The sequence below is a fragment of the Coregonus clupeaformis genome, chromosome 8 (assembly GCF_020615455.1).
Source record: "Coregonus clupeaformis isolate EN_2021a chromosome 8, ASM2061545v1, whole genome shotgun sequence".
NCBI lineage: Eukaryota > Metazoa > Chordata > Actinopteri > Salmoniformes > Salmonidae > Coregonus > Coregonus clupeaformis.
Window position 1 is genome coordinate 27167007 of NC_059199.1, and position 19013 is coordinate 27186019.

Below are 19013 nucleotides of genomic sequence, written 5' to 3' on the forward strand. Positions count from 1 at the left end.
TTATTGTCCTCAACACAAGGTGCACCAGTGTAATAATCATGCTGTTTAATCAGTTTCTTGATATGCCACACCTCAGATGGATGGATTATCTTGGCAATGGAGAAATACTCACTAACAGGGATGTAAACTAATTTGTGTACAACGTTTGAGAGAAATAAGCTTTTTGTGCATATGGAAAACATGGGACCAGCTCATTAAACATGGGTCCCAACACTTTACATGTAGCGTTTATATTTTTGTTCAGTGTAACGTTAGTTAGTAAATAACTCCAAGTGGAGTTGAGTTTCGAAAGTTGCTAGCCAATCCAAATGTTTTAGGTAGCTATGTAAACTAGTATAGCTAGCTAGGTACATGTCTAACTAGCTAGCTTTGTATGGCTGAATACTTAATTTCTTCGGTTTACCAAATTGATTTGCAAAAAAAAGATTCTCACCTGAAGCGTCCCGCAAAAGCATTTATTGTCCACTTCTGCTAACGACGTAAATTCAGTCAGCTAGCTAAGCTAACGCGTTAGCACCCAAGGTTCGTTCTATTGTCCAGCCTACAATTGGGAGGGTATGTCGAGGACTTCTGTTTCGCCTCTTTTTTCAGCATGCTGCGGTTCGTAGACCTTTGTGTTTTAAACGCAGGTAGCTTATCGCTTTGTCCAATTTCCCATACATAATCTTTAGTCAAAGTAAAAGCACCAGGGGTGTGCAGGCTAGCTTGCTATTGATACCCCCACCACGAGGACTCCTCCTAACAGGGCAGTGGGAGATAACGTTGTTTAGATGTGTGCATTGTGTCGAAAACCTAGCTGCTACAACAAAAATCGAATCCTGTAATATCTTTGGTTGAGTGTATCTAGCTAATGATGTTGCCCATAATGATTGTAAAATTATGTATTGATTTCATATCCTCATTAGGCATTCTTCTTTAATCCACACTGTGAAGGGAAAAGTGTACACTCCATCCATAGAGGTTCCACAAGTGGCTATGGGAAAACATCAATTGCATACTCCTTTCATCCTCTCAGTTTCCTCAAAAAGCCATTGGATGGAGAAAAAAACCCCGCCCCATGACCTTCTCTAATTGGTTTTGAGAAGGAGGCAAGGAGAGAGGATGCAAGGAGAGAGGATGCAAGAATAAAGCAATTGAGGTTCTACCTATGTAAATTCAAGTTGCAAAGCTAATGGCTTTATTCTAGGGTCAGCACACACTTTTTGTTACATGTTTCAGGGTTAATTGATAGCTCTGTTGCCAGTTATCTGACATGACCCTTTCAATACGTGTAAAATGTAAAATGTAATACGTTTCTACACTGAGTGTACAAAAACATTAAAGACACCTTCCTAATATTGAGTTGCACCCCCTATAACCCTCAGAACAGGCTCAATTTGTCAGGGCATTGACTCTACAAGGTGTCAAAAGCGTTTCACAGGGATGTTGGCCCATGTGACTCCAATTCTTCCACAGTTGTGTCAAGTTGGCTGGATGTCCTTTGGGTGGTGGACCATTCTTGATACACACGGGAAACTGTTGAGTGTGAAAAACACAGCAGCGTTGCAGTTCTTGACACACTCAACCCGGTACGCCTGGCACGTATACACAATCCATGTCTCAAGGCTTGAAAATACTTATTTAACCTGTCTCCTCCCATTCATTTACACTGATTGAAGTGGATTTAACAAGTGACATCAATAAGGGATCATAGCTTTCACCTGGATTCACCTGGTCAGTCTATGTCATGGAAATGTTTTGTACACTCAATGTATATAGGACAGTGTAGAGGGCATCTCTGCCTAAATTGTGACAACTTCCACATGCTCTGATTCTCTCATTTTACATAAAATAAAATAAGAGTATCAACCCACTCTAAATACAGTCAACATTGCAAGATCTGATAAGGTTGTCTGGCATTAAACCCTATACAGTCAATGCATTAAACATTCATCACTCATCAGGGAACGTACAGACTAGAGAAATAGATACAGTATAGTTCATGCAAAAACTTTATTTACAAAAGGATAGAAATGAACAATGCAACTCAGCTGCCATTGTAGAAATGATTCTTATTCTTTCCGCTGTGATAATCTTGGATTATACACTGGTCTACGTAGGCTTAGCCTACAGTACTAGCCATTTCTGCTGCATCTCCCAAATAAACCAGAGTTTGTTGCTAAGTCAAATGACATCCCTCATTTAGGCCATCTTTTCACAAAGTTTAGGGATTCCTGCTGTATATCTCCAGCATGGTGAGTGGCAGAATGTCAACTCTCTCCAGCACATGATTTGTGAGGGCCTCTTTTTTTGGTGGGGGCCTCTCTTCTTAATTGGTGATCTGTTCCTCTTGATAGGTGGAGGTTGAGATGGCACCATAAGGGTCCACCACTGTCTGAGCGCAGCGCACCACTGTCAGTAGCAGGAAGAAGCAGAGGAGGGCAAGAAAAAATAAAGCAAAGCCCAGGTCCACGTCCACCTCCAGCTTGGACAGAGAAGGAGCTGTCTGGTGCTGGTCCATGTGGCTGATCGAGGTAAGGGTCAGTAGTAGCTTGAGAGATGCTTGTGTTACAGGTCCCAGGTGTGGGACGCCTTAGGCAGATAATAGGTGTCCTGGATGAACAGGATAAATGAAGACAATGGAGACTTAGGTGCTTTTCCTATGGCTTGTCTTCCAATGTATGAGATCAGTTGGCAGGTAAGTTGTAGTCTTCTCAGGTAGGTAATGTCTTGTCATGAAATTGCAATGTAAATCATATGATTATATGATATCTCATTAGAGGTACAAGTTAAGTCTTGTAAGGTGAGTCACTTGCAGCATTAGTGAACGCCACATTGGGCCCCAGCCCAGCGGGTATCCTCCTGTGGGAGAGGAAGCATCATTATCAGTCTAAACTTAATCAAACACACTCACTGGCTCTGAGGTGTACATGTACCCTTGTTAATGTATTGCTCAGAGAAACAACAAAGAAGACATACATACACTCATACAAAAAATGTTGCTCTGACAGAGAAGAAATAGACAAAAAAAGAAAACTGGCTAATACAGCACTTTGTATTTAGGAGCACCCCTTGGTATTCTCAAAATCCCAATAATGCTTAAATGTGTTTCTCTTTTCAATATTTTGGATACACGTATAGAAAAGTATTGTTTATTTTAGCATATTTGTGGGTTATACATAACACAATTTGAATACAGTTCATATGAAAGTTCATAGCTGTTAATATGTTTAGTTTGTATTTACACCAGTGCTTGACTTGGACTGAAATAGGTGCCGGTACTGTTTATATTTAGGTGCAGGAGCTCCACAATACTTTTGAGCTAATATTCTATAACAGGGGTTCCCAAACCTTTTAACTCGGGACCCCTCTTCCAGCATTGGGGAACATCCTGCATTTCTTGCAATTCTATACATTTTGCCATGTCTAATGTATTCATGTGATATTTGAGTGACAAAAAAATTACAACTATCTACGGGCTAAAAATATGAAATAAATCAACTTTAGCTGACATGGGCTAGTTGATCTGGACATTTCTGACAAGTTATAAATAACTCTCTAAGGTATGCAATGACTAACATGACAAGAGGAACTGATGATGCACTACCCAAATTCGAAATTGCACCTTGTGCATTCTACTATTACAACATTCAGGAGTAAATTTAAAGCCGGACTGAGTTCCTTAAATTAAATTTTTTTTTGGGAACCACTGTTCTAAAAGAGGAACAGGAGCTCAAGCAGTAGAACATTTTAGGTGCGGTACTCAGCTCCAGTGAGCTCCTACCCATGTCAAGCACTGGTTTACACAAAACAGTAAAAGTATTTAGCAGTAGTCTTATAATAAAAATGCACACATATGAAAAGCTCTAACTGTGGCAAAATAGCACTCGAATGCACTCAATGAAACAACAAACTAAGCTACCCACATACACTATATATACAAAAGTATGTGGACACCCCTTCAAATTAGTGGATTTGGCTATTTCAGCCACACCCATAGCTGAGAGGTTTATAAAATCGAGCACACAGTCATGCAATCTCCATAGACAAACATTGGCAGTAGAATGGCCTTACTGAAGAGCTCAGTGACTTTCAATGTGGCACCGTCATAGGATGCCACCTTTCCAACAAGTCAGTTCGTCAAATTTCGGCCCTGCTAGAGCTGCAGGTCAACTCTAAGTGCTATTATTGTGAAGTGGAAACGTCTGGGAGCAACAACGGCTCAGCCGCGAAGTGGTAGACCACACAAGCTCACAGAACGGGACCGCCGAGTGCTGAAGCGCATAGAGAGTAAAAACCATCTGTCCTCGGTTGCAACACTCACTACCAAGTTCCAAACTGCCTCTGGAAGCAATGTCAGCACAATAACTGCTCGTCGGGAGCTTCATGAAATGGGTTTCCATAGCCGAGCAGCTGCACACAAGCCTAAGCTCCCCATGCGCAATGCCAAGCGCCGGCTGGAGTGGTGTAAAGCTTGCCGCCATTGGACTCTGGAGCAGTGGAAATGCATTTTCTGGAATGATGAATCATGCTTCACCATCTGGCAGTCCGACGGAAAAATCTGGGTTTGGCAGATGCCAGGAGAATGCTACCTGCCCCAATGCATAGTGCCAACTGTAAAGTTTGGTGGAGGAGGAATAATGGTTCGGGCTAATCCCCTTAGTTCCAGTGAAGGGAAATCTTAACGCTACAGCATATTCTAGACGATTCTGTGCTTCCAACTTTGTTTGCAACAGTTTAGGGAAGACACTTCACTGTTTCAGCATGACAATGCCCCCATGCACGAAGCGAGGTCCATTCAGAAATAGTTAGTCGATATCAGTGTGGAAGAACTTCACTAGCCTGCACAGAGCCCTGACCTCAACCCCATCGAACACCTTTGGGATTAATTGGAACGCCGACTGCGAGCCAGGCCTAATCGCCCATATCAGTGCCCGACCTCACTAGTGCTTTTGTGGCTGAATGAAAGCAAGTCCCCGCAGCAATGTTCATCTAGTGGAAAGCCTTCGCAGAAGAGTGGAGGCTGTTATAGCAGCAAAGGGTGGAGCAACTCTATATTAATGCCCATGATTTGGAATGAGATATTCGAGGAGCAGGTGTCCACATACCTTTGGTCATGTAGTGTATTTATATTTTGATGGTAATACAATCAATACAATCTCCCTCTTAAAAGCAAAGAGCATAACTCCCTATGAATCTGAATAACATAAAACATAGATTATTACATATTATTCACTACTTCATGAGGATTTCAAACAGTGCTAATGATTTCAAACTCACCGTCCTTGCTTGTCTTTCACATCTATGAAGAAATGACCGTTTTAGCGATCTCCCTGTTGTTTCACAGAACTTTTCCCTACCTGTCTGCACCCCTTTTAACATAAACCCACCCCCACCTGTCAAACGCCCTCATGGATCGCTCCCTCTGAGTTCTCTTATTGCCTTTTCTTACATAACACAGTCCTGAGTCCTCTATTACAAATCTCTTCATCCTTCCATCCTGTCACGATCAGAGGAAAAATGAGCACCCCACAAAATACCCCTCTACACATACACACGCAGACACACACACATCTGTGTGCACATGCGACCTCCCCCTGGCGCTAAAGTCTTTATAAATAGTTTAACAGGAGTTGAATAACGGTCGCTGCAGTTCACGTGAATCAAACACCCCCGTCCTTTGTTTACCTGTAAGAAAGACCTTAAGCCTGGTCAGCTGCTAGACTCAACACCTCAATAACTCCAGCCACATCAGGCGTCAATGTATGTGCCTTCATCACGGAAGATTGAAGGGTGACTAATGAGGCAGGGAAACCTTAACGGGAATGAAGGCAAAGATTGAGGATGCGTGACGTTATGGAGTGCGCTAGAGAGAAAGACGATACACATTAGCAATTCAATTCTGTCGCCGGGGGCATGACCAGGATGAAATTGAGATTGCTTCAGTGGAAGCAATTGAGATTGCTTCAGTTAGGCTGCCAGTCAAGAGGAACAATATACAGTAGAGGCTGAGGGTGCAGGCGTAAAGTGATCCCGATCATATGCAATTAACTGAGGAGGCCTTTAGGCTGCAGCCAAAAAGAGGGAGAGAGAGGAAATCAAGACAGAGTATGGTATCTACACTGAACAAAAACATAAATGCAACATGTAAAGGGTTGGTCCCGTGTTTAATGAGCTAAAATAAAAGATCCCAGAAATGTGTTTATATACCTGTTAGTGAGCATTTCTCCTTTGCCAAGATAATCCATCCACCTGACAGGTGTGGCATATCAAGAATCTGATTAAACAGCATGATCATTACACAGGTGCACCTTGTGCTGTGGACAATAAAAGGCCACTCTAAAATGTGCAGTTTTGTCACACAACACAATGCCACATATGTCTCAAGTTTTGAGGGAGCGTGCAATTGGCATGCTGACTGCAAGATGTCCACCAGAGCTGTTGCCAGATAATTGAAAGTTAATTTCTTTACCATAAGCCACCTCCAAGGTCGTTTTGGAGAATTTATCAGTACGTCCAACCGGCTTCACAACCACAGACCATGTGTATGATGTCGTGTGGGCAAGTGGTTTGCTGATGTCAATGTTGTGAACAGTGTGCCCCATGGTGGCGGTGGGGTTATGTTATGGGCAGGAATAAGCTATGGACAACAAACACAATTGCATTTTATCGATGGCAATTTGAATGCACAAAAATACCGTGACGAGATCCTGAGGCCCGTTGTGAGGCCCATTTTTTAAAAAGGTATCTGTGACTAACATATGTATATACAGGTCCAGTCAAAGGTTTGGACACACCTACTCATTCAAGGGTTTTTCTTTATTTTTACTATTTTCTACATTGTAGAACCAAAAAATTGTTAAACAAATCCAAATATATTTTATATTTGAGATTCTTCAAATAGCCACCCTTTGCCTTTATGACAGCTTTGCACACTCTTGGCATTCTCTCAACCAGCTTCACCTGGAATGCTTTTCCAACCGTCTTGAAGGAGTTCCGACATACAGTGCCTTGCAAAAGTATTCATCCCCCTTGGCGTTTTTCCTATTTTGTTGCATTACAACCTGTAATTGAAATTGATTGGATTTCATGTAATGGACATACACAAAACAGTCCAAATTGGTGAAGTGAAATGAAAAAAACGTGTTAAAAAAAAATCTAAAAACGAAATAACGGAAAATTGGTGCGTGCATATGTATTCACCCCCTTTGCTATGAAGCCCCTAAATTAGATCTGGTGCAACCAATTACCTTCAGAAGTCACATAATTAGTTAAATAAAGTCCACCTGTGTGCAATCTAAGTGTCACATGATCTGTCACATGATCTCAGTATATATACGCCTGTTCTGAAAGGCCCCAGAGTCTGCAACACCACTAAGCAAGGGGCACCAACAAGCAAGCGGCACCATGAAGACCAAGGAGCTCTCTAAACAGGTCAGGGACAAAGTTATGGGGAAGTACAGATCAGGGCTGGGTTATAAAAAAATATCTGAAACTTTGAACATCCCACGGAGCACCATTAAATCCATTATAAAAAAATTGAAAGAATATGGCACCACAACAAACTTGCCAAGAGAGGGCCGCCCACCAAAACTCACGGACCAAGCAAGGAGGGCATTAATCAGAGAGGTAACAAAGAGACCAAAGATAACCCTGAAGGAGCTGCAAAGCTCCACAGCGGAGATTGGAGTATCTGTCCATAGGACCACTTTAAGCCGTACACTCCACAGAGCTGGGCTTTACAGAAGAGTGGCCAGAAAAAAGCCATTGCTTAAAGAAAAAAATATGCAAACACGTTTGGTGTTCGCCAAAAGCCATGTGGGAGACTCCCCAAACATAAGATGAGACAAAAATTTAGCTTTTTGGCCATCAAGGAAAATGCTATGTCTGGCGCAAACCCAACACCTCTCATCACCCCGAGAACACCATCCCTACAGTGAAGCATGGTGGTGGCAGCATCATGCTGTAGGGATGTTTTTTTATCGGCAGGGACTGGGAAACTGGTCAGAATTGAAGGAATGATGGATGGCGCTAAATACCGGGAAATTCTTGAGGGAAACCTGTTTCAGTCTTCCAGAGATTTGAGACTGGGACGGAGGTTCACCTTCCAGCAGGACAATGACCCTAAGCATACTGCTAAAGCAACACTCAAGTGGTTTAAGGGGAAACATTTAAATGTCTTGGAATGGCCTAGTCAAAGCCCAGACCTCAATCCAATTGAGAATATGTGGTATGACTTAAAGATTGCTATACACCAGCGGAACCCATCCAACTTGAATGAGCTAGAGCAGATTTGCCTTGAAGAATGGGCAAAAATCCCAGTGGCTAGATGTGTCAAGCTTATAGAGACATACCCCAAGAGACTTGCAGCTGTGATTGCTGCAAAAGGTGGGTGAATAGTTATGCACGCTCAAGTTCTGTTTTTTTGTCTTATTTCTTGTTTGTTTCACAATAAAACATATTTTGCATCTTCAAAGTGGAAGGCATGTTGTGTAAATCAAATGATACAAACCCCCCAAAAATTCCAGGTTGTAAGGCAACAAAATAGGAAAAATGCCACTGTATAGTGAGCACTTGTTGGCTGCTTTTCCTTCACTCTGCCATTCGACTCAACCCAAACCATCTCAATTGGGTTGAGGTCAGGGGATTGTGGAGGCCAGGTCATCTGATGCAGCTCTCCATCACTCTCCTTCTTGGTAAAATAGCCCTTACACAGCCTGGAGGTGTGTTGGGTCACTGTCCTGTTGAAAAACAAATGATAGTCCCACTAATCCCAAACCAGATGGGATGGCGTATCGCTGCAGAATGCTGTGGTACCCATGCTGGTTAAGTGTGCCTTGAATTCTAAATAAATCACTGACAGTGTCACAAGCAAAGCACCCCCACACCATAACACCTTCTCCTCCATGCTTTATGGTGGGAACTACACAGGCGGAGATCATCCGTTCACCCACACCGCGTCTAACAAAGACACGGCGGTTGGAACCAAAAATCTCAAATTTGGACTCTAGACCAAAGGACAAATTTCCACTGGTCTAATGTCCATTGCTCGTGTTTCTTGGCCCAAGCAGGTCTCTTCTTCTTATTGGTGTCCTTTAGTAGTGGTTTCTTTGCAGCAATTCGACCATGAAGGCCTGATTCACACAGTCCCATCTGAACAGTTGATGTTGATATATTTATTTGGCCTGCAATTTCTGAGGCTGGTAACTCTAATGAACTTATCCTCTGCAGCAGAGGTAACTCTGGGTCTTCCATTCCTGTGGCGGTCCTCATGAGAGCCAGTTTAATCATAGCGCTTGATGGTTTTTGCGACTGCACTTGAAGAAACTTTCAAAGTTCTTGAAATGTTCCGTATTGACTGACCTTCATGTCTTAAAGTAATGATGGACTGTCGTTTCTCTTTGCTTATTTGAGCTATTCTTGCCATGATATGGACTTGGTATTTTAACAAATAGGGCTATCTTCTGTATACTCCCCCTACCTTGTCACAACACAACTGATTGGCTCAAATGCATAAAGAAGGAAAGAAATTCCACAAATTAACTTTTAAGAAGGCACACCTGTTAATTGAAATGCATTCCAGGTGACTACCTCATGAAGCTGGTTGAGAGAATGCCAAGCGTGTGCAAAGCTGTCATCAAGGCAAAGGGTGGCTATTTGAAGAATCTCAATTATAAAATGTATTTTGATTTGTTTAACACTGTTGGATACTACATGATTCCATATATGTTATTTCATAGTTTTGATATCTTCACTATTATTCTACAATGTAAAAAAAACAAAGACTACTGGAGCCTCCACCACCAGAGGCACATTACTCTTATCCTCCTTAAAGGAGAAGTAACATTTGGTCTTGTAAACAAACCATGAATAACATGGCCAAAGGCATATTCATTCATTTTCTCCCCAATTTCGTGATATCCAATTGTTAGTTACAGTCTTGTCCCATCGCTGCAACTTCCGTACGGACTCGGGAGAGGCGAAGGTTGAGAGCCATGCGTCCTCCGAAACACGACCCTGCCAAGCCTTGACACACTGCTCGCTTAACCCGGAAGCCAGCCGCACCAATGTGTCAGAGGAAACGCCGTACAACTGGCGACCACAGTCAGCGTGCATGCGCCCGGCCAGCCACAGGAGTCGCTAGAGCACGATGGGACAAGGAAATCCCGGCCGGCCAAATCCTCCCCTAACCCGGACGATGCTGGGCCAATTGTGCGCCGCCTCATGGGTCTCCCGGTCGCACACGGCTGCGACACAGCCCGGGATCGAACCCGGATCTGTAGTGACGCCTCTAGCACTGAGATGCAGTGTGCCACTCGGGAGGCCATCACTGTGTCTTTTACTGCCAACCGAGACTCTGGGAGAATCTCAATTGCATACTCTTCATATTCCCTCGCTTTCTGAAAACCCATTGGATGAGAAAGCCAGAGGTCCCACCCCTCTGACCTTTTCCTCCAATGGGTTTTGAGGAGGCGAGAGGACCCGAGGAGTATGCAATTGAGATTCTCCGATTGAGACGGCAACTCAGTCAAATTAACGTGACCAGCTGACATGATGGTAGCTTGCCCACATTAGGAAAATTGAAGGGAAGTGACATGGTATAATTAGCATGAGGAATGGAACACAGACGGGACCATTCAGTCATCTGCCATTTTGAATACTTTTCATGGTTTGTACTTTGAACGAGACAAAAACGTATTCATAAAGACATAATCACAGGCGACAACCATTTAATCCACAATAACCTTTATATTAAATCTTTGCAACATGACAAAATGGAGAAAAGCAGTTTTTTGGGAAGGGGGAGCATATGTAACACACAAAAGGTAATTATAGGGAGTGGTCTTTTTATGTTGAGACATGAAGAAGTGGAGGGGAACAAAGGACATGTTACAGCACTGTAGGGAGATCAAGTTACATCCCAAATGGCACACTATTTCCTATATAGTGCACTACCTTTGACCAGGGTCCATAGGGTGTCATTTGGGACATACGACAAGTAGTTGGAGTGTTTGACATAAGAGAGGTGAAGAAATTAAGAAAGTGCAAGATGGTAGACAGGAAATGAAAAAGACAGAAAAATAAAGATTTACAGATAGCTAAGGCACTTGCGAAACTAATAATAATAATAAGCCATTTAGCAGACGCTTTTATCCAAAGCGACTTACAGTCATGCGTGCATAAATTTTTTGTGTATGGGTGGTCCCGGGGATCGAACCCACTACCTTGGCGTTACAAGCGCCGTGCTCTACCAGCTGAGCTACAGAAGACAACTAAAACATGTAAAACATACTTTGGTGTCCCATTTTATTAAAGCTTCAAACTTAATGAATTGAATCAAAAGCTTTACAAAGAAATTGAAAAGGACTCCTTTACACTTCTGGACGAAATGAAATAAATAGGAAATAAACTGTAGTGTAATTGTAAACCCCAATCATAATCCAACTCACTCAAATAGTCACAGTATGGCCTGGACGTTCATCTTTCTTTATGTTGTATTGGGTCTATGTTGACCCATAAAGTGCATCTTTGGACAAATGGGCAGAAAAGTACTGATTTGAATGAATTAATTCTCCTCCAGTACAGTTGAATTAAGGGTTGGACTGGTCTGGATCAGTGACTGGACTTAGTATTTGTATTAAAAAAATTAAACAAAATAAAATCCGGTAACTAAAAAGTTATTTTCAAAACATTTTAAAATTTATTATTTCAAGCCATGTGCTTTCTGCTCCCCAAGGGCCATTGCATTTGGAGACCGACATAAACGAAAAAACAAATATCCACACAACGCAAACCAAACTCTCCAGCTTTTCTTTAGACAGTTAAAACGTAATAATGTTTTACGACATTTAAACCAAGAACCTTAACAACACTAGCACATTCCAGGTTGAATAAGAATGCCATGGCAATAATAGTAGCGGCTGCTCTACTACAATCCAATAACAAAATGGCAGGTGCAAAAAACTATTCATTTTCCATTATCGCTACTGTATGCTTTAGTGGTCTGACATGGTGATTTGAACACTTACACGGACCTGTAACAAGTTGTGGCCATTAAGAGAACCTCATCTCTCTTGGCAGTGTTAAGTGTTGGCGCACTTATATTTTTGAGATGGGAGTCAGCGTACTGAGAAGGCAGCGTTTGAACAAGTCTAGCAATACTCCGAGCGTTAACCAAGCATGCAGGAAAGGAATGCCCCTGTGAACAACAATTAGTAATAGCGCTATTCATAATGCAGGATGGGAAGCTGCAAGTAGAGCTAGGCATCTTAGTGAATGATTTGCAATATAAGGACTAGAAATAGAGGGAACGGTTTGTTGCTAAGGCACAGTTTTACCATGTGTTTGGCTCCATTGCCGTCTTTCCTGTCCTCCCCATCCTCTCCCTCCAACTAGTGTGATCTACAGAGCAGTGAAACCCATCCGGGCCTCGTAAGGAGTGTGTGATCTTTAGCATTATTTGTGTATATATTATTCAGAGGTGTGCGTGTGTTTGCTTGTGGCCTTTCCACCAGCAATTCTGCCTTACTGTGGCCTCTTGGACTAGGCCACGTGGGGAGAGTTACTCTTCCCCATTCCAGACACATCCTCCTCGGTGTCTCTGTAACAAATCACTCCATTTTGCTGTGGTGGTGGTTGTTGTTAAACACTGTGTGGCCATTGCCATTCTGCACAACGCCATTTTTCCTTTTCTCATGGTCTTCGTCCTCCTCATCTGAATCAGTCTCTTCCCTGTCACTCCTCTCATCCTCAACGATATCCTGATGGGAGAGAGAGTACATTTACATTTAAATGTTGGTAATTTATCAGACGCTCTCATCCAGAGCGACTTCAGTAAATTTAAGTTAAGGCCGAGGATCAGACTTTTCTGGACCCCGCTTCCCGGCGGCTGGGGGTCCCGAGGGTTCGGCGCCATGTGCGGGATTCTTTACTTCGCACACACTCTGCTCTACTCGTAGAGAACCTCCCTTCACATTTCTCACTGTCAATCGTGAATGATAATTCTTCAAATTTTACAGGTGAAACGTCCATGCAGCATCTGCATACCAACCATTTGATCTCAATCAGTTTCATGGGGATATGCATTTAAATCTTCTTCAGTTGAAGGTTACTTTGAAACTGGAGCCTATAACTCAATATCTTAATGCATATCCCTGCGAAACTGACTGGGGCCATACTTACCAACATTAGAAACAGTTTACATTTAAACCGTTTCTCAGTCTGAAAATGTGCATTGTAGCTGGTCCATCAGATAACCTGGCACACGTTAGCCCTATGCTAACCTCACCAGATGAGTGATTCTTTCCTGGAACAAAATTCTGCAGCAGCCTAAAGATCTTAAACTTTCTTATAATTGGTCGACCTGGCCACCAGAGGGATATTTTAAACCTACAAATTCAAGGTTTACTTTTGTTCCGTTGGTCTGTAACAAAATGTTGTGTGCCAATATTGCATCCTTAACTAGGCTACTAGTACTAACAGACAACATTTTCATGTTTTTGCCCATCTGTTTCACACATATCCATGTGCTTTCATTGGAAATAGTTGCACAGGACAGACAGAGATGAGCACAGAGAAAAAGAGGACCCAAAAGGAATTGACAACCATTTGAAAAATTCAAACTGTTTAAATGTAAACTGTGTCTAATGTTCGCAAGTATGGCACCACCGAGATCAAATGGTTGTTGATCAACGGTGTTGTTTTGCACAGTGAGCGAATCTTAGAGCAGATGGTGTTAAACTGTAGCATAGCCTACCTTTGTTAGTTTCAATCAAAGCACATATTGATTGAAAAAAGCGACCATTCACACAATCATCCTAAGGTGGTTTTTTGTCTTACAGTATCGTTATACTATGCTAATGATAGTTGGTTCTGTTATGTATAATACTATCATTATGTGATCTTGCAGACATTGATTCAGCTTTGATCTAACTTTATTAAAATGAGCAACATTCCCCAGAGTTGCTATGTTTGTGGAGCGGGGTGTGTAGAGTGCAGAGGCTTCAGGACCTTTAGTTGTCAGAAGGATCGGCTCCGCAGCCACTCCGTTAACTTAAAGCTAGAATCCTTAGTTGCTACAATATTAACATTATTTATATATACACACACACTCATTGATTCTTGAAGAATATAACTTATAAATGCCTCCTGAGCTTGGTTAAACTATCGTACCACAGAACCCAAAATATAAGCTTGCTTTACTCCAATGTTTGTAAACAATGTAAATGCAAACAAACACTATATAGCCTCAAAACATGGTTAAAACTATAATTTTGATATCATGGATGATCAGTCCTTACATCCATAGCTCTGTCTATTAATTTGAGAGTGGTTACATTTCTCCAGGCCCATCCCTCAGCTTTTTACCATAACAGACGTGGGATGACTGCTTTGTTATTGTTTCAATTAAGTTAGCTAGGTAAGACAAACACATATCACAATCATTAAAAGTAAACGTTGAGTTTGAGTGGTGATGTGGAACAGTAGGTACAGTTTGGTGATGAAAAGTAGAGCAGTGAGGCTCAGAAGAGTTTGACATTGGGGCGGTTTCCCAGGCACAGATTAAGCCTCACCCCAAGGGGGATTACTACAAAGCAGGATCAATGAGTTAACCATTTGATAAACAACCAGAAATAACTAGATTTTCTGATTCTTTAAGAAAGCTAAACTTAGATGTGTGTTTTTGGGATGGGGGAGTCAATTAGACCATGCCCATTTCAAGATAATCCTTATTTCAGGATATTTAGGCAAGTTAGCTGGCTAACTCATTGATCCTGCATTGTAGTATACCCCTCAGCTGGACTAAAAAGCACTTTCAATGGAATTTCTCCATTGAGCTTGCTTTATAGTCCTAAGGGGGTATATCACAATTGAAGCTAGATCTACTCAGGGTTTTCTAAAGCTGGCCAGCTTCAGCGCTTCACATTCCAGAGCCCCATACTACGTACAGTGCCTTCAGAAAGTATTAAAACTACTTCACTTTTTCCACATTTTGTTGGTGTTCGATGGTGTCTCAATACACCCAGTCACTACAAAGATACAGGCATCCTTTCTAACTCAGTTACCGGAGAGGAAGGAAACCGCTCCTGGATTTCACCATGAGGCCAATGTGACTTTAAAACAGTTACAGAGTTTAATGGCTGTGATAGGAGAGAACTGAGGATGGATCAACAACATTGTAGTTACTCCACAATACTAACCTAATTTACAGAGTGAAAAGTAGGAAGCTTGTACAGAATAAAAATATTCCAAAACATGCATCCTGTTTGCAACAAGGCACTAAAGTAAAACTGCAAAAAATGTGGCAAAGAAATGAACTTTATGTTCTGAATACAAAGTGTTATGTTTGGGGCAAAATCCAACACAACATCACTGAGTACCACTTCACATTTTGAAGCATGGTGGCGGCTGCATCATGTTATGGGTTTGCTTGTCATCGGCAAGCATACCCAAAACAGAAACGGAATACAGCCATAAGCACAGGCAAAATCTTAGAGGAAAACCTGTCTCAGTCTGCTTTCCACTGAGGGACAAATTCACCTTTCAGAAGGACAATAACCTAAAACACAAGGCCAAATATACACTGAAGTAGCTTACCAAGATGACATTGAATGTTCCTGAGTGGCCTAGTTACAATTTGGACTTACATCTACAAGACTTGAAAAGGACTGTCTAGCAATGATCAACAACCAATTTGACAAAGCTTGAAGAAATTTAAAAAAGAATAACGTGCAAATATTGTACAATCCATGTGTGGAAAGCTCTTAGAGACTTACCCAGAAAGACTCACAGCTTTAACAGCTGCCAAAGTTGATTCTAACATGTATTGCCTCAGGGGGTTGAATACTTATCTAATCAATTTTTTACAAAAATGTTATAATTCTTCTTCCACCAGTATTTTGTGTAGATCTTGGACAAAAAAAGAACAATTAAATCCATTTTAATCCCACCTTGTAACACAACAAAATGTGGAAACAGTCAAGGGGTGTGAAGCGCGGCTCACTCCTGGATTGCGTCCTACCTGACCGGTCGCGCCTACCAAGTGGCGTGGCGAGAAGCTGTCTCCGCACCACGTGCTCTCACCACTGGTGTCCCCCAGGGCTCAGTTCTAGGCCCTCTCCTTTTCTCCCTATACACCAAGTCACTTGGCTCTGTCATATCCTCACATGGCCTCTCCTATCATTGCTACGCTGACGATACACAACTAATCTTCTCCTTTCCCCCTTCTGATAACCAGGTGGCGAATCGCATCTCTGCATGTCTGGCCGACATATCAGTATGGATGACGGATCACCACCTCAAGCTGAACCCTGGCAAGACGGAGCTGCTCTTCCTCCCGGGAAGGACTGCCCGTTCCATGATCTCGCTATCACGGTTGACAACTCCGTTGTGTCCTCCTCCCAGAGTGCGAAGAGCCTTGGCGTGACCCTGGACAACACCCTGTCGTTCTCCGCTAACATCAAGGCGGTGACCCGATCCTGCAGGTTCATGCTCTACAACATTCGGAGAGTGCACGACCCTGCCTTACACAGGAAGCGGCACAGGTCCTAATCCAGGCACTTGTCATCTCCCGTCTGGATTACTGCAACTCGCTGTTGGCTGGGCTCCCTGCCTGTGCCATTAAACCCCTACAACTCATCCAGAATGCCGCAGCCCGTCTGGTGTTCAACCTTCCCAAGTTCTCTCACGTCACCCCCCTCCTCCGCACACTCCACTGGCTTCCAGTTGAAGCTCGCATCCGTTACAAGACCATGGTGCTTGCCTATGGAGCAGTGAGGGGAACGGCACCTCCGTACCTTCAGGCTCTGATCAGTCCCTACACCCAGGCGAGGGCATTTGCGTTCATCCACCTCTGGCCTGCTGGCTCCCCTTCCTCTGCGGAAGCATAGTTCCCGCTCAGCCCAGTCAAAGCTGTTCGCTGCTCTGGCACCCCAATGGTGGAACAAGCTCCCTCACGACGCCAGGACAGCGGAGTCACTCACCACCTTCCGGAGACATTTGAAACCCCACCTCTTTAAGGAACACCTGGGATAGGATAAAGTAATCCTTCTACCCCCCCCAAAAAAAAGTATAATTGTAAAGTGGTTATCCCACTGGCTATAGGGTGAATGCACCAATTTGTAGTCGCTCTGGATAAGAGCGTCTGCTAAATGACGTAAATGTGCCCTTGAGCAAGGCACTTAACCCTAATTGCTCCTGTAAGTCGCTCTGGATAAGAGCGTCTGCTAAATGACTAAAATGTAATGTAAATGTAAATATTTTCTGAAGGCACTGTACGTGATTTGAGGAGTTAGCGATGTCACTTTAGTCAACTCGGGATAACCGGTACCACGAAAGTGGCTCACCTTTTAGCCAGGTACATTTCTATGGCAATGAATTCTTCAGTACTAACCTGCTCCGGCAGCATAACTCAGAGCTAACTCCATTTACCTGAATGATATGTCTGAGCCGGCGAGTTGTGGACCAATGAAATCAGATTCCCTCCCTTTCGCAACTATGGTTTGCATGCCCTGCCGAAGGACCCGATCATGCGGAATAGGTGGTTGGAGTTCATTGATCCCCAATGGTGGTGAGTATACCAGTAGCTAGACCATAGACTGCTGGTTATGTATATTTTTATAATCATTATCTCGATCATCGCTAGCATAGCTGACTTTAGCTAGCTAGCTACCAACTAGCTAGCAAGCTAGACTACCTCAATACAACTCGGATTTGGCTTGGAAACACGATAACATTTCAAAAGGCGGCAAATAATTAGTAGGAAAACCTTTTGTCATGATTGTGATGTCACCAGATTGACATTAGATGGAGTAATACTTAAGCTAACATTAGCATTGCTAGCTATTGTTGACTAACTTTGCTAATAACAGTAATGGCAACATTGGAATCTCTAAAGTAAAATTGTCACATTAGCCTCAAGGCGAGGTGCAACCCATGTCTAGGGCACAAATAAATATTGGATGCAGCTATGTGGTACTAGCTAACATGTCTGACTACGACAGTGTACTAACTAGCAGCAACAAACTCAAACCAACCCAGGACCATAGCAAAACATGTCACAGTTGGTTGTAGTGTAATGGCTTCACCGGCCTGAATCCTTCCAAACGAGATTACGTTATTTCTCAAGCTATGTTTATAGTTGAGGGATGATGACAATCGTTGACCCTGATTTTCGTTAGACAAAGTGCACAGTTGGGTGCTAGACTGATCCCCTGGTCATGAACGGATGCCAGGACCTACCAGAAGGCGCAATGGTGGGTATCATAACATGTCCAGCAATGCGATTGCAATGGTTTAAAAACCTCCAAAAATCATTTCATTCACTGTTCACTTGCTATTTATTTTCAGCTTGTCAGGCAAGACCTCAGAATAAGAGTGTAATGCGACAAGTCCCCTTGTGACACCTCCTCTGTTGTTGCCAGTCTCCCTTGACTCCTATGAAAAGGACACACCATCATGACGCCTCTGATAGTGACCCGAGTTACTGCCCTGATGACAGAGACGGCTTCGTCGAGAACGACAGGTAATGTGTGTTATGTGAAAAGTTGAATTAGAAAATACCTGGCTGACAAACTAGTAGGCTAATTCTCCAGCCAAGCAGATACAACTAGTAGAGTCATTTTGGTGGAGAAGTGCATTAGCAAAAAGCTTTGTCCTTTCTTTAGAACAAAATGCAATTGACCACTTGTGTATTATACCACCCCATCACAGACTAGTCAACACCACCTCATAAAATTGCGTGCTGCAGTTGTTCGAGAGATGTCCAGTTTGCAGCCGAACACGTAGCATAGAGAAGAGCAGCAAGGGTGCCCTCATCAGCATCATGCAGACAAGCCCTCGCGGTGAGTAGTCAATGTTGTGCCGGTAATGGTTGGGCTAGAAGCAATCAATTTTCACTGTAGTAATGGTGCAACCATGACTATCGAATCTGCACACGCTTTTTTCTGTAGGGCACTCGGAAACAACGGTACTAAGCGAAGCCTTATCGCAATAATTATTATCTGGGAGATTTTTTTCCTAGTAGCACAGTGCTC

General features: G+C 42.8%; 2 protein-coding genes across 5 annotated transcripts in view; both read right to left on the reverse strand.

Moving 5' to 3' along the window:
- Window positions 1–951, reverse strand: part of setdb1a (SET domain bifurcated histone lysine methyltransferase 1a) — a 34804-nt gene extending 33853 nt beyond the window's left edge. For all 4 annotated transcript variants that reach the window (XM_041882862.2, XM_041882861.2, XM_041882865.1 and 1 more), the window contains exon 1: window positions 434–951. The gene's annotated coding sequence lies outside the window, so the exon portion shown is untranslated. The remainder of the gene's footprint in view (window positions 1–433) is intronic.
- A 10706-nt stretch (window positions 952–11657) lies between these two features.
- The window catches only part of cers2a (ceramide synthase 2a), a 34752-nt gene continuing 27396 nt past the window's right edge, over window positions 11658–19013 (reverse strand). Inside the window, exon 11 of the mRNA XM_041882860.1 lies at window positions 11658–12740. Within this exon, the coding sequence (XP_041738794.1) occupies window positions 12591–12740 (150 nt within the window). The 3' untranslated portion in view covers window positions 11658–12590. The remainder of the gene's footprint in view (window positions 12741–19013) is intronic.